Here is a 15,166-nt window from a genome sequence, read left to right on the forward strand (position 1 = left end):
GGAGTGCAGTGGTGCAATCTCGGCTCACTGCAAGCTCCGCCTCCCGGGTTCACGCCATTCTCCTGCCTTAGCCTCTCCGAGTAGCTGGGACTACAGGCGCCCGCTACCACACCCAGCTAATTTTTTGTATTTTTTTTTTTTTTTTTTTAGTAGAGACGGGGTTTCATCGTGGTCTCAATCTCCTGACCTCATGATCCGCCTGCCTCGGCCTCCCAAAGTGCTGGGATTACAGGTGTGAGCCACCACGCCCGGCCTGAGGTTTTTTCTTGAGGACCTGTGAAGAAGTATTGAAATTCTTACTACACAAGTTTTTAAACTTCATTAAATACTTTAATCTACTCTTTTTGGCAACAGCTTTACTGAGGTATAATTCATTTACCATGCAGTTCACCATTTTAATGTGTCCAGTTCAGTGGCTGTTAGTATATTCACCGAGTTGTGCAGTCACCATCACAGTCAATTTTAGGACATTTTCATCACCCCAAAAGGAACCCCACACACCTTGGTGGTCACTCCCCAAACCCCAGATCAACCCCCAGCCCCTTTCCACTAGGAATCCATTTTCTGTCTCTACGGATTTGCCTGCTCTAGACATTTGAGATTAAATGAGTCATACGATGCGTGGCCTTTCGTGTCTGGTTGTTTTCAGGAGCATGAGTCTTTCGGGGTACGTCCATGTGGTAGCGTGTCAGTGCGTCCGTCCTTTGCCCGATTGCCAGTCCTTTGTTTTGTTTTTGTCAGCTGATGGATATTAGGACCCTGACCTGGGTCACATGGTTAAATACTATTTAACTTTTGGAGGAACTGCTGGACTGTTTTCCAAAGTGGCTGCACTATTTTAACATTCCCACCAGCGGGGCACAGGAGAGTTCCAGTTTGTCCACGTTCTTGCCAACACTTATTACTATCTGTCTTTTTGAACACAGTTTTTATTCTCTGATTAGGAAGTGGTATCGTAGTGTGGACTTTGCTTGCTTTTCCCTGATATTACATGGAGCATCTTTTCCTGTGCTTATTGGCCATTTGTCTGTCCTCTTTGGAGAAATGTCTGTTCAGATCCTTTGCCCATTTTTCAATGGGATTATCTCTTCCTTATTGAGTTTTAAAAGTTCTTTATACTGAGAACAAGTTCCTTATCAGATAGATGATTTTTCAGATATTTTCTCCTATTCTCTCAGTTGTCCTTTCACTTTCTTTGTAGCATCCTTTGAAGCACAAAAGGTTTTAATTTTGGTGAAGTTGTTTATCCATTTGGGTTTTTTTTTTTTTTTTTTTTGTCACTTGTGATTTTGGTGTCTTATCTAAGAAACCATTGCCAAATCCAAGGTCACAAACTTTTTTTCCGCCACATTTTTAGACTCAATCAAAAGATTACAAATATTTATCCATATATTTTCTCTGAAAAGTTGTATGGTTTTAGCTCTTATATTTAAGGCCTTTGATCCCTTTTGAAGTAATTTTTGCATATGGTGTGAGACAGAGGTCCAACCTCATTCTTTTGCACATGGATATTCAACTGTCCCACTACTATTTGTTAAAGACTGTTCATTCCCCCATGGAACTGTTTTGATACCTTTGTTGAAATCCAATTGACTGTGAATGTGTGAGTGTATTTCTGGATTCTCAGTTCTAGTTCATTGATCTTTGTGCTGTCCTTATGGCAGTACCACACTGTTTTGATTGCTGTGGCTCTGTGGTGAATTTTGAAATTAGGAAGTATTGTTTCAAGATTGTTTGGGCTGTTTTGGGTACCTTGAGCTTCCATATGCTTTTTGAAATTGGCTTGTGGGTTTCTACAAAGAAGCCAACTGGGGTTCAGATAGAGACGGTGTTGAATCTGTCAATCAGTGGAGGGTGTTGCCGTCTTAATGTTGTCTTCTCAGCCATGAACGTGGGATGCCTTTTCATTCCCTTGGATCTTCCTTCCAACACTGCTTTGTTCACTCAGAGTACTGTACACATTTCACACTTCCCTGGATGCTATTGTAAATGGAATTGTTCTTTTTGTATTTGTTGCTTTTACATAGAAATAAAATTGATTTTTATGTATTGATTTTGTGTACTGCAACCTTGCTGAACTCACTTTAGTTTGAATAGTTTTTTAGATCATGTCACCGGCACCAGCACAGAGATAGTTTTACTTCTTCCTTACCAATCTTTTTCGTTTTTTTTTTTTTTTTTTTTTTTGAGATGGAGTCTTGCTGTATCGCCAGGCCGGTGGCACGATCTCAGCTCACTGCAATCTCTGCCTCCTGGGTTCAAGCGATCCTCCTGCCTCAGCCTCCCGAGTAACTGGGACAACAGGTGCCTGCCACCACACCCGGCTAATTTTTACATTTTTAGTAGAGACAGGGTTTCACCTTGTTGGCCAGGATGATCTCCATCTGTTGACCTCGTGATCTGCCCACCTTGGCCTCCCAAAGTGCTGGGATTACAGGCATGAGCCACCTCGCTCAGCCTTTTTTTTTTTTTTTTTTTTTTTTTTTTTGGTGAGATGGAGTCTTGCTCTGTTGCCCAGGCTGCAGTGCAGTGGCACGATCTCAGCTTGCTGCAACCTCCGCCACCCTGGTTCAAGCAATTCTCCTGCTTCAGCCTCCTGAGTAGCTGGGATTACAGGCACATGCCACAATGCCTGGCTAATTTTTTTGTATTTTTGGTAGAGACAGGGTTTCACCATGTTGGCCAGGCTGGTCTTGAACTCCTGACCTCAAGTGATCCGCCCGCCTGGGCCTCCCAAAGTGCTGGGATTACAGGCGTGAGCCACCGTGCCCGGCTTCCTTACCGATCTTGATTCTTTTTATTTGATGCTTTTACGCTGACTACACCATCCATTTAGCATGAGAGGCGAGAGTACACGTTGCTGTGCTCATGGTGTGAAGGAGGAAGCAGCCTTTCCCCACTGAGGGCAATGAGAAGTATGGGTTTTTCCGAGATGTTGTCAGCTTGAGAAGGAAGCTCCCTTCTGTTCTGAGTTTGTTGGGTATTTTTCATTATGAAAGTATGTTGGATTTTGTTGGATTGGGTATGTTGAGATGATCTTGTGTTGTGTTGTTTATTTTAGTGATGTGATGTATTATATTAATTGACTTTTGGATGTTAAATAGACCTTGCATCCCTGCGGTAAATCTTACTTGGTCATGGCTTATAATCATCTTTATATGTTGCTGGATTCAGTTTGCTAGTATTTTGTTGAGGTTTTTGTGTTTATGTACATGAGAGATATCGTGGCTTCTTGTGGTGGCTCACACCCGTAATCCCAGCACTTTGGGAGGCCGAGGTGGGTGGATCACTTGAGGTCAGGAGTTCGACACCAGCCTGGGCAACATGGTGAAACCCCATCTCTAGTAAAAATACAGAAATTAGCTGGGCGTGGTGGCGGGCACCTGTAGTCCTAGCTACTCGGGAGGCTAAGGCAGGAGAATCACTTGAACCTGGGCAGCAGAGGTTGCAGTGAGCCAAGATTGCGCCACTGCACTCCAGCCTGGGCAACAGAGCAAGGCTCTGTCTGGAAAAAAAAAAGAGAGAGATATTGAACATTGTGATAACGGTAACTTATAATGGTTTTGTTTGCCTTTTTTTTTTTTTTTTTTTTTGAGACGGAGTCTCACTCTGTCACCCAGGCTGGAGTGCAGTGGCGCTATCTCGGCTCAATGCAAGCTCCGCCTCCCGGGTTCACGCCATTCTCCTGCCTCAGCCTCTCCGAGTAGCTGAGACTACAGGTGCCCGCCACCATGCCCGGCTAATTTTTTGTATTTTTAGTAGAGATGGGGTTTCACCATGGTCTCGATCTCCTGACCTTGTGATCCGCCCACCTCGGCCTCCCAATTGTTTGCCTTTTTATAAAAAAAATTGAGGTAATTGACAAACCATAAAATATGCCCATTTTAAAGTTTATAATTCATTGATTTTTAGTGTATTCATGGCCATGCAACCATCACCTCTATCTGATTCTAAAACATTCTGTCATTCCCGAAAGAAGCCCTATCCCCGTTAGCAGTCACTCTCCCACTGTCTCTCTCCCAGGCTCCTGGCCCCCATGAGCCCCCATTCTGTCTGGGGATTGGCCTGTTCTGGACGAGCCCCCATTCTGTCTGTGACTGGCCTGTTCTGGACGTTTGGTATCAGTGGACCCTACGCTGTGGCCGTTGGTGTCTGGCTTTCCTCCCAGCGCATGCCATTCTTGAGCTTCATCCAGGTTGCAGTGTGGGTCAGGATTGTAGGCCTGTGTGTGGGCAGTTTTCAGTGTCACATGATGCATGTCCTGCCCTGGGCGAGAACGCCTCCACCCCGTGAGCGGTCCTTGATGGGAGGCGGGGCGAGTGGCGTCCACACGCGTGTGCTGCTTCTAGTGCCCCCCAGCCCGCAGAGGCAGAGACAAAGCCCCGTCCCCGGTCACCGGGAACTGGGCTCTGACCAGGGCTTGCTCTTGGCTGCCACACTGTGATGTCCAGAAGAAGGTTTTGGGCCGGCCGAGCTAACCCTGCCTCTCTTCCTTCGCAGGCCTCCTCGCTGGGGAGGCAGAGTCCTCGCGTGGCCTCCTGCCTCGAGCACAGCCTGTGCCCCGGGGAGCCGGGCTTGCAGACAACAGCAGGTACCTTCCTCCCTCCTCCCCCTGCTCAGGTCCGCCAAGGCCTTTGTAGCTGTGAGAGACAGAACGCCTGCTGGGCCTGGCTGAGCTGTGGACTGGCACACTGGCTTCCAGAGTCCAGGGTGTCCCAGCTCCCACCCGTTCAGATGGAGCTGTGGGGCAGAGTGGTCAGGACTCCATCTTCCTGTTCTTTAGCAGGGGCAGGGAGCCCAGGTGACCCAAGACCATCCTCAGAGCCCAGCACCCCCAGCAGAGGACCTGGGCACATGCTTGCACCGAGCTGAGGGCTGCCTCATCTTGCCAGGATGTTGGGAAGGGGTGGCTTGCTGAGGGAGCTGGGGCTGAGAAGGTGGAGGGTGGCGAGACAGGCAGCACCCCGGGTTCCCTGCACCTCCCTGCGCTGCTGCTTGCCCGGTGGGCATCAAGGTCCCATGCCCGCCTGCCAGCCACCTGTGTTGGGCCCGTGGGAGGAGCTGACGCTGTAGGGCAAGGGTCTCTATGACTGTTCTTTCTTCCCCTGGCTGGGCTCCTTCTGCGGGCCAGGTGTGGGGCTGCATCTCTTTCCGGTATCAAACTAGTCCCCAGAGAAGGCAGTGCCATCCCTGTTTTCCCTCACGTGGCTCCTCCGAGGATACGGTGGTCACTGAGGGTCCGGGCGCACCCAGGCAGCTCCAGGTCATTCCCTCACTCTAATGAGGTGCCTGCCGCCCGGGGTCCTCTGTGCCCTGCAGCTGCATGTTCTGTGCATCGGCTGTGTGTGGTGCACACCTGTGTGCCCAGCCATACAGGCTGTGTGGCTGCCCTAGAGGCCTCCTGCCCCGGACTCCCAGGCCCTCAGGCCCCCAGCCTTGGGCTACACTGCTGTCTGGATTGATTGAGCCCTAGCTATGTCCTTTGTTTGTTTAAAAACTTGACCAACTGGAGAGTAAACATGAAAGGAATGGTGACACATCCCAGTTCTTTTGGGGAAACCCTGGATCTGATGACAGCCGCCAACTGCAGGGCCACGTACATTGCGTGGCTTCTTTATGTGGCGCTGCAGGCGGAGCTTAACGGACTGGCGTTGTCGAGCCCCCACTGGTGTGGTCCCTGCATGCTCCTTGATGCTGTACTGACCTGTGCAGGTGAGGGTTCAGCGTCACCCCCGTTTCGAGAGTCATGGAGCCCAGTGTGAACCCAGCTCCACTGAGTCCTGCTTCTCCTTCCACCCTAACGAGATGGGTGTTGGTCTCTTTCTAGTCCACTTGCTCCCCAAATCCTCGCAGGCTTCTCTGTGTTCAGGAAGACAAGCAGTCTCTCAGAAAGAGACACACCCCCCCCAAAAAAAATCCTTGGAATTTGTATGTGCAGCTCACCAGCTGTGCTTCTGTGTGCATTAGTCGTGGGGTGTCCTGTTGGGTTCCCTCATGAGGCTGATCCTGGCAGCATGCAGAGGGCCTCATCCCTAGGGCTTCTCCAGGCGTCAGTAGTCTCGGCAGGATGGTTGGGACAGGCGAGGCAAGGTGCTCACCTGGCCTGCTGTCTTCTCCGCAGTGGTGTCCATGGGCTCTGGAGACCATCAGTTCAACCTCGCAGAGATCCTGTCACAGAACTACAGTGTTCGGGGGGAGTGCGAGGAGGCCTCGAGGTGCCCAGACAAGCCCAAGGAGGAGCTGGAGAAGGACTTCATCTCCCAGGTACTTGGCCAAGGTGATCCTGCCCCTGTGTTGAGTGGAGCCCTCCGGGGTAAGCCTCATGATTTTTGTGCAGCTCAGATTCCACATTGGTAAGTGCTGAATTGCACATCTTTTTGCAAAGTGCCAGATGCTGTCCTAGGAGCTGAAATTCAGTGGAGACCAGGTCTTTCATGGGGCTCTCTGAGCAGCACGGTGGTCAAGGATTAAGCCAGCTGTTCTGAAATCTTCTGGTCTCAGGACCTGCTTTGTACTCTTAAAAATTATTGAGAGTTTCGGGCTAGGCGCAGTGGCTCACGCTTGTAATCCTAGCACTTTGGGAGGCTGAGGCGGGCGGATCACCTGAGATCAGGAGTTCGAGACCAGCCTGGCCAACGTGGTGAAACCCCATCTCTACTGAGAATACAAAATTGCCTGGCGCGGTGCCTCACACCTGTAATCCCAGCACTTTGGGAGGCCGAGGTGGGCGGATCACGAGGTCAGGAGATCGAGACCATCCTGGCTAACATGGTGAAACCCTGTCTCTACTAAAAATACAAAAACAAAATTAGCCGGGCGTGGTGGCGGGCGCCTATAGTCCCAGCTACCCGGGAGGCTGAGGCGGGAGAATGACGTGAACCCAGGAGGTGGAGCTTGCAGTGAGCTGAGATCCTGCCACTGCAGTCCAGCCTGGGTGACACAGCGAGACTCTGTCTCAAAAAAAAAAAAAAAAAAAAAATTATCGAGAGTTTCAAGGAGCTTTGTTAATGTGCTTTATCTATTGCTTTTTTATTACATGAAAAGTTAAAACTGACATTTAAATTGGCCGGATGCAGTGGCTCACGCCTGTAATCCCAGCACTTTGGGAGGCCAAGGTAGGCAGATCACCTGAGGTCAGGAGTTCTAGATCAGGCTGGCCAACATGTTGAAACCCCGTCTCTACTAAAAATACAAAAATTAGCCGGGCGTGGTGGCAGGCGCCTGTAATCCCAGCACTCAAAGGACTGAGGCAGGAGAATCGCTTGAACCCAGGAGGCGGAGGTTGCAGTGAGCCGAGATCGGGCCATCGCACTCCAGCCTGGGGGACAGAGCAAGATTGTGTCTCAAAAAAAAAAAAAAAATTGACATGTAAAAATACTTATTTGGTAACTCATTTTAAAATGAGGTGAGATCGCGCCACTGCAGTCCAGCCTGACTGACACAGCGAGACTCCGTCTCAAAAAAAAAAAGAATACAAAATTAGCCAGGCGTGGTGGTGCACGTCTGTAGTCCCAGCTACCCAGGAGGCTGAATAAATCAGTTACATGTTAATATAAATATTTTTATGAAAATGAAAACTGTTCCAAAAGAAAAAAAATTAGAAGAATGAATTTTTAGTTTTCCATGTCTCTTTGAATGTAGAAGCAAATATGAAAATCCAGCTTCTGTCTTTTTATTTTTTTGAGATGGAGTCTTTCTCTGTTTCCCAGGCTGGAGTGCAGTGGTGCGATTTCGGCTCATTGCATCCTCCGCCTCCTGGGCTCAAGCAATTCTCCTGCCTCAGCCTCCCGAGTAGCTGGGACCACAGATGCGTGCCATCACGCCCAGCAAATTTTTGTATTTTTAGCAGAGATGGGGTTTCATCATGTTGGCCAAGCTGGTCTCAAACTCTTGACCTTGTGATCCGCCCACCTCGGCCTCCCAAAGTGCTGGATTACAGGCGTGAGCCACCGTGCCTGGCTAAGGTTCTGTCTTTAAAACATTTATTTATTTTTTTTGAGACCGGATCTCACTCTTGCCTAGGCTGGAGTGCAGTGGTGCAATCATAGTTTACTGCAGCCTCAAACTCCTGGGCTCACGGGATCCTCCTGCCTCAGCCTCCTGAGTAACTGGAACTATAGTCTCACACCACCACGCCTCACTAACTTTTTTATTTTATTTTTTTGTAGAGTTCTTGCTATGTTGCTAGGGTTGGTCTCAAACTGTTGGCCTCAAGCAATTTTTCTACCTCGGCCTCCCAAAGTGCTGGGAGTATAGGTGTGAGCCACTGTACCTGACCCAGTTTCTTTTTTTTTTTTTTCTGGAGACAGAGTCTCGCTGTGTTGCCCAGACTGGAGTGCAGTGGTGCAATCTGGGCTCACTGCAACCTCTACCTCTCGGGTTCAAGTGATTCTTCTGCCTTAGCCTCCTGAGTAGCTGGGACTACAGGCGCCCACCACCATGCCTGGCTAACTTGTATTTTTAGTAGAGATGAGGTTTTACCATGTTGGCCAGGCTGGTCTCGAACTCCTGACCTCAAGGTGATTCTGCCACCTCGGCCTCCCAAAATGCTTGGATTACAAGCATGAGCCACACCTGGCCAGTTTCTGTCTTTTAAGGGAGACATTAATCTGTTGTGATAGGCTCTTATGGTTGAAGTACAAATATAGCCTCAGCCAGATCTGTTGTTGAAAAAGGTAGGAGTATTTCACAGCTTTTCAGATAATTGTGGGTATTCTTCTTTGATGCTACAGCAAAACCCATCAAGTGATAGTTTTGTAGAGAGTAGTTGTGGAGTGGGATCTGAGACCGTATCAGTGAACCTCACAGGTCAAGAGGCAGAAAGGTCCATGATCAAGGTCCGGCAGAGTGGGTTCTGGTGCCACCTCTCTTCTTGGCTTGCTGTGTCCTCACATGGTGGACGGAGAACAAGAGGGAGCCTTCTGTTGTTTTTCTTAAAAGGACACTAATCTTGTTGGATCAGGGCCCCACCCTCATGGCCTCCTTGAACCTTAATTACCTCTGTAAAGGCCCCATCTCCAAATATAGTCATGTTGGGGGTTAGGGTTGACTGTAACAGTTAATATCACTACCAGCCTTACCATATGTTTTTTTTTTTTTTTTGAGACAGAGTCTTGCTGTTGCCCAGGCTGGAGTGCAGTGGCACGATCTCGGCTCACTGCAAGCTCTGCCTCCCAGGTTCATGCCATTCTCCTGCCTCAGCCTCCCGAGTAGCTGGGACTACAGGTGCCTGCCACTTCTCCTGGCTAATTTTTTGTATTTTTTTAGTAGAGATGGGGTTTCATCGTGTTAGCCATGATGGTCTCGATCTCCCGACCTTGTAATCCACCCGCCTCGACCTTCCAAAGTGCTGGGATTACAGGCGTGAGCCACCGCACCCGGCCTATAAGTTTTTTAAATATTAGAAATTTGGCAAGTTCATGTTGTCAAACCCAAGTTTTTCAAAATCTTGAGTTTTACCATTGCAGCAGTTATGGTCAGCTGTTTGAAGTAACAGCTCCCCTGGCTTGCATACAAGGCAGCGCCTGCCAGGTGCCTGTCTGAGCGGCTATAGTTGGCCAGCATTCTTTCAGGTGAAACGACCAGGAACAGCCTCTTCATCTCACCACTTGTTCCATGCATGTGGTTCCTTGAAGGAACCACCTCACTTTGGTATGCAGCAGGTGCATTCTGCATGCTTCCCATGCCCTCACAGAACATGGAAACATCTGCGCAGGGTGAGACTTAACAAAATGCTCACTTTGTCCAGAACCTTTTTTTTTTTTTTTTTTTTTTTGAGACGGAGTCTTGCTCTCGTCACCCAGGCTGGAGTGCAGTAGCACGATCTTGGCTCACTGCAATCTCTGCCTCCTAGGTTCAAGCGATTCTCCCTGGGATTACAGGAACCTACCACCATCCCCAGCTAATTTTTGTATTTTAGTAGAGACGGGGTTTCTCCATGTTACTTAGGCTGGTCTCAAACTCCTGATCTCGTGATCCACCTGCCTCAGCCTCCCAAAGTGCTGGGATTACAGGCGTGAGCCACCATGCCCGGCTGTCCAGCATCTTCTGAAGTGAAGCTGGGGTGTTTGCTTTTGGTCTGTGAGGAATGTGACAGCAGTGACTTGTGGGCAGGGATGCACTGGCTGCAGCTTCCACAGGCACTGGGCTCTTGCCGGCTGCCAATGCTGCACCATCAGTGCAAGCATCAATGAAGCCCAAAATGGAAATCACGGCTAAGTGCTCTTAGGAAAGGGGCTTCACCTTGGGCTACTCTGGAGAGGTCCAGGCAACCCAAGAGCCTCTGGACCACTGTGTCAACCTTCCCGCCTGCATAATCCTGAAGGTAATGGGCATACAGAATCTGTTCTGTCCACGGGGTCCTGTGAGAGAACAAAAGGGGGACTCAGTGTAGATGTTCCACCTGGGGAAGGGCTGGGACTAGGCTGGGAGGTTTCTATGTGGACTTGAAGCCCCCAGGATGAGTCTGGGCAGGAGCTGGGGTGGAGGGGAGGCCAGTGCTGACATCTTGAGAGCATGAGAGGGAGTGTTCCGGAAGTTGGAAGCTAAAAGTGACCCACAGGGGTCAGGGTGGAGTCTGAGCAGGCAGGACTAGCCTCCGTGGAATAGAGGCTCACACAAGGGAGGACAGAAGGATTTGAAAGCAGCACTGGAGAGCACAACGTTGATAGTTCGCATCTCTTCCTTCTCAGGAATTACATGCCTTATTTCTACTTCTTGTCATATTGCATTGGCTCAGAGCATCAAAACAGTGTTCATTAATCACAGTGCTCTTGTTCCAGATCATGATGGGGGCTTCTCTGGTTACTCATTTTTGATCCAGTGTGAATTGACAGCTTCTCCATTATATCAATGAGGCATCCATCTGTTTACGTAGTTTTCTTCTTCTTTTTTATTTTTTATTTTAAGACAGATTCTCACTCTGCTGCCCAGGCTGGAGTGCAGTGGTGTGATCTTGGCTCATCGCAACCTCCGCCTCCCGAGTACAAGTGGTTCTTGTGCTTCAGCTCCTGAGTAGCTGAGACTACAGGCGGGTGCCACCAAGCGCAGCTAATTTTTGTATTTTTAGTGGAGACGGGATTTCGCCGTGTTGCCCAGGCTGGTCTCGAACTCCTGGCCTCAAGTGATCGGCCTCAAGTGATCTGCCTACTGTAGCCTTCCAAAATGCTAGGGTTACAGGTGTGAACCACTGTGTCTGGCCTGTTTATGTAGTTTTCTGAGGGTTCTTTTTTTTTTTTTTTAAATCATGAATAGATGCCGGATTTTACCAAATGCCTTTTTCAGATAACTTTTTTCCCCTTTAACATATTGATGTTGAGTTACAACAGTAAATTGCCAGGTGTCGCACCATCCTTGTATTCCTGTAATTCACCCTGTGTCGCACCATCCTTGTATTCCTGTAATTCACCCTGTGCAAGGAGGCACTGTGGGCAGGGTGGTGCCCTCTTCCCTGGCCGGTGACCCCTAGGCTCTGGTGCCTCTCTGAGGGATTGTGAAAGAGCTCTAGGATGAAGGACTGGGCCTGAGGTCTGGCTGGGGAGTGCTGCCATGTGGGGAGTTGCTGTGGGTGTGACAGAGTGGCCCTGGTTGTGGCCAATGAGGCTCAGGTAAAGGGACAGGGACAGGAACCCCCAGAGCAGTCTCTCCTGATGGGGCCTTGTTCCCTTCCCCAACTCAGAGCAACGACATGCCCTTCGATGAGCTGCTTGCGCTGTATGGCTACGAGGCATCAGACCCCATTTCAGACCGGGAGAGCGAGGGTGGTGACGTGGCCCCAAACCTCCCAGACATGACCCTGGACAAGGTGAGTAAGGGCCCTTCCTGGAACTGGCTCGCAGCTGAAGGTGGGGGGGCCTGGGGTTGCCTCTCTGCGGGGGTAGTGTTCAGTGAGAGGAGGCACAAAGGTCCCCAGAATAAGCAGAATGTACCTGTGACCACTTCCCTGGGGTTGGAATGGCCATGGGCATGGGGCTGGACCCTAGCCTTAACCCCGGGCCACATGTCATTCTGGCTTGGGTGGGTGGAGGGGCACATTGGGGCCTCCCCACGACTGGTCTCTCTGCCATTCTGTACCCAGAGGTCACAGGTTGAGGCTTGGGTGCTGGGAGCAGGGGAGGGCTGCATTGTAGACGGTTAAAACCAAATGCACAGGCAGAGCAAGAGCCATGCACTCTGGGCGTGTGCCCAGTGGCAGCTCTAACTGTCTCCAGCTCTGGTGGCTGGGTGTGGGCTCCCACGTGTCTCCGTCCCATCCCTGCTCCCCCCACACTGTGCACCCTCTGCAGAATGAGAATAGCAGCCCCATGTGAGCCTCAGGGCGCTCCCAGTGTCTTTACTATTGTTATCATTAGTGGTATTGAGAGATTGTTAAACTGTAAAATGTTCTTTACTTTTTTTTTTTTTTTTTAAAGGAACAAATAGCGAAGGATTTGCTTTCAGGGGAAGAAGAGGAAGAGACGCAGTCATCTGCTGACGACCTCACCCCGTCCGTGACCTCCCACGAGGCCTCCGACCTCTTCCCTAACCGGAGTGGATGTAGGTGACTGTCCCCGTACTCCACTGCAGCTAGGCCCCCTGCCAGGCAGTCGTGATGCTTGATGAAGGGTCCTTGGGCTGATGCAGGCCAAGAACTCATCACAGATGAGGGTGTCTGCCTGGCGGGAAGTGTCAGTAGCCCTGGGGGTGCTTTGTTCTCCCCTGCGCTGGCCAGTGAGACTGGACTCTCAGAGCGATTTGGTTTAAACAAGTAGGGAACATGTTGGTTCCCCTAGCAGATCCAGGGACAGCATCCCCAGAACCGGCCTCCTTCACAAGCCTCTGTGCTGGCTTTCCTGGGAACTGAGGTCTCGGGGCCCAGAGGTGCAGCAGCCGCATAGAAGGGAAGGCCTCCTTCTTCAAAGGTGCATCCCTGGTCCTGGGTCCTGTGCCCATCTGTGTACCCAGTGTCTGGCCAGAGAGAGGGTCACGGCCTGGGGATCAGGTGGATGGAGAGTGGGAGTGGAGAGAAGGGGTTGTATAGGCTGCAGGCAGTGGAGACCCTGGGGGACCTGCCTCTGTTTTCCCAAAGCTCGTTTCCTGGCTGATGAAGACAGAGAGCCTGGCTCTTCTGCCTCCTCTGACACCGAGGAGGACTCTCTTCCTGCCAACAAATGTAAGAAGGTGCGTGGTTCTGCCATCTCCCCAACCTGGCATCCCGACTGTGGCTCAGCCGTCTCCCCAACCTGGCATCCCGACTGTAGCTCTGCCCTCTCCCCAACCTGGTATCTCAGCCGCAGTAACCGCAGCTGGGTCCTGCTGAGCCCTCTCCCTGGGTTTGTGCCCCTTCTCAGAGGAGAGACGTGCTGCTTGACCCCAGGGTGGGCTGGGACCGGCCACAGGTGCTTTGGACCGGAGCCTGGGCCCCTGCTGCTGACCCAGAGTGTTTGTCCTCCGACATCCTGTCTGGGCCTCTGACAGGCCGGGCGTCAGGACACGGCCTCACGCCTCACACACCCAGGCCTCTGGCTCCCACCCTCAGACCCCAGAACTGGGCATCAGCAGGTAGACGGCACAGACGGGTCTGGGGTCTAGACAGTGGCCCCTCCACGTAAGCCTGCCACAGCACGCTGCAGCCAGCCTCCCGCCCGGCCTAGATGCTCCTCAGTGTCCTGATTCCCAGGCCCTTGCTTTGCAGGAGATCATGGTGGGACCTCAGTTCCAAGCTGACCTCAGCAACCTGCACTTCAACCGGCACTGTGAGAAGAGTGAGTAGGGCCTGGGGAGAGGAGGCGAAACCCACTTCTGCAGGGGAGCGGCCTGGCTGGACGTCAGATCCTTGGACAGTCTGGTCAGGTCCCCGCCCCGCGTCGCTCACTGGGGCAGCTGAGCCTGTGGCTGGAGGAGGTGGGAGGCTGTCGTGCCTGCAGTGGGCCTGTTGCTGCCTGCCCCTGCCCAGCTCTGTCCCTCCATCGGGGTCTGGTCCCGTCAGCCTGTGCAGCCAGACCCTCAGCAGCCCATCCTTCCCCTGACCCAGCCCTGCCCTGCCCTTGACTCCAGCCGCCTTCCCACAGCCAGGGCCGCTGCATTCGATGGCTCTGTGCCGGGTTGGACGTTCTCCAGAGAGACCTGCCGGGTGCTGCGCTGCACCCCCTGCCTTGCTCCGCTCCTCTTCAGGCTGCTCCCTTTCCTGGGCTTGACCTTTGTCCCTTTCCCACTAGAGTTCAGAATCGAGCCTCTCTTGCCCCTTCGAGGCATGGAGTCACGTGCCCGTTGACTTGGGTCTCATTTATCTTGCCCTGGAGCCCTCGCAGGCCCTGGGCCAGTGCTTCTAGCTCGGGAGCCTTCTCCAAGGTGATTCAGTGGCTGAGATGGGTGGTGGGAAGGGACAGGTGCAGCAGAAGTACTGAGTCCAGGGAGACAGACCCTCCGTGAAGAGAAGTCGTCCTCCTGGGGCTGGTGGGAGGTGCCACATGTGAGAAGAGGACGGAGCCAGGAAGGTGCAGCCAAGCTGCTGGGACATCCAGAAGGCAGGGTCAGAGGGGACACATGGGACCCTCACCCAGAAACCCTGGCCTGGAGTCTGTCATCAGGGCCCTTTCCCCACCCTGACTCACCCCCCATGAGGGTGTCCTGTCCAGAGCAGCCAGGACTTCTTCATCCCATGGGATGCCAGCTGGCCCCTCCCACGCGGTATGACGCCTGTGTCATTCGAGTCGTCTGCGTGGTTGTGCGTGTCTTGTGTATTGCATTGTGATGATGTCTATCATTCGAGTTGTCTGCGTGGTTGTGTGTGCCTTGCGTATTGCATGGTGCCTGTGTCATTCGAGTTGTCTGCGTGGTTGTGTGTGTCTTTATTGCATTGTGATGACGCCTGTGTCATTCGAGTCATCTGTGTGGTTGTGTATCTTGTGTATTGCATTGTGGTCCTTGGTTTGGATGCCATGGTTTTTGAGTCTTGTGTGTTCCATTGTGGTCCTTGGTTTGGATGCTGTGGTTGTGTGTGTGTCTTGTGTATTGCATTGTGATGACGCCTGTATCATTTGAGTCGTCTGTGTGGTTGTGTGTGTCGTGTGTATTGCATTGTGATGACGCCTGTGTCATTTGAGTCGTCTGCGTGGTTGTGTCTTTATTGCATTATGATGACACCTGTGTCGTTCGAGTCGTCTGTGTGGTTGTGTCTTTATTGCAT

At 51.4% G+C, this 15,166-nt stretch overlaps 1 protein-coding gene across 1 annotated transcript in view; it reads left to right on the forward strand.

The window, feature by feature from the left end:
• Window positions 1-15,166, forward strand: part of MIER2 (MIER family member 2) — a 35,628-nt gene that overhangs the window by 4,744 nt on the left and 15,718 nt on the right. Inside the window, exons 2-7 of the mRNA XM_030798640.1 lie at window positions 4,501-4,591; window positions 6,122-6,264; window positions 11,678-11,803; window positions 12,411-12,534; window positions 13,067-13,158; window positions 13,673-13,742. Coding sequence (XP_030654500.1) covers window positions 4,501-4,591; window positions 6,122-6,264; window positions 11,678-11,803; window positions 12,411-12,534; window positions 13,067-13,158; window positions 13,673-13,742 — 646 coding nt within the window. The remainder of the gene's footprint in view (window positions 1-4,500; window positions 4,592-6,121; window positions 6,265-11,677; window positions 11,804-12,410; window positions 12,535-13,066; window positions 13,159-13,672; window positions 13,743-15,166) is intronic.

The sequence above is a fragment of the Nomascus leucogenys genome, chromosome 18 (genome assembly GCF_006542625.1).
Source record: "Nomascus leucogenys isolate Asia chromosome 18, Asia_NLE_v1, whole genome shotgun sequence".
Lineage (NCBI taxonomy): Eukaryota > Metazoa > Chordata > Mammalia > Primates > Hylobatidae > Nomascus > Nomascus leucogenys.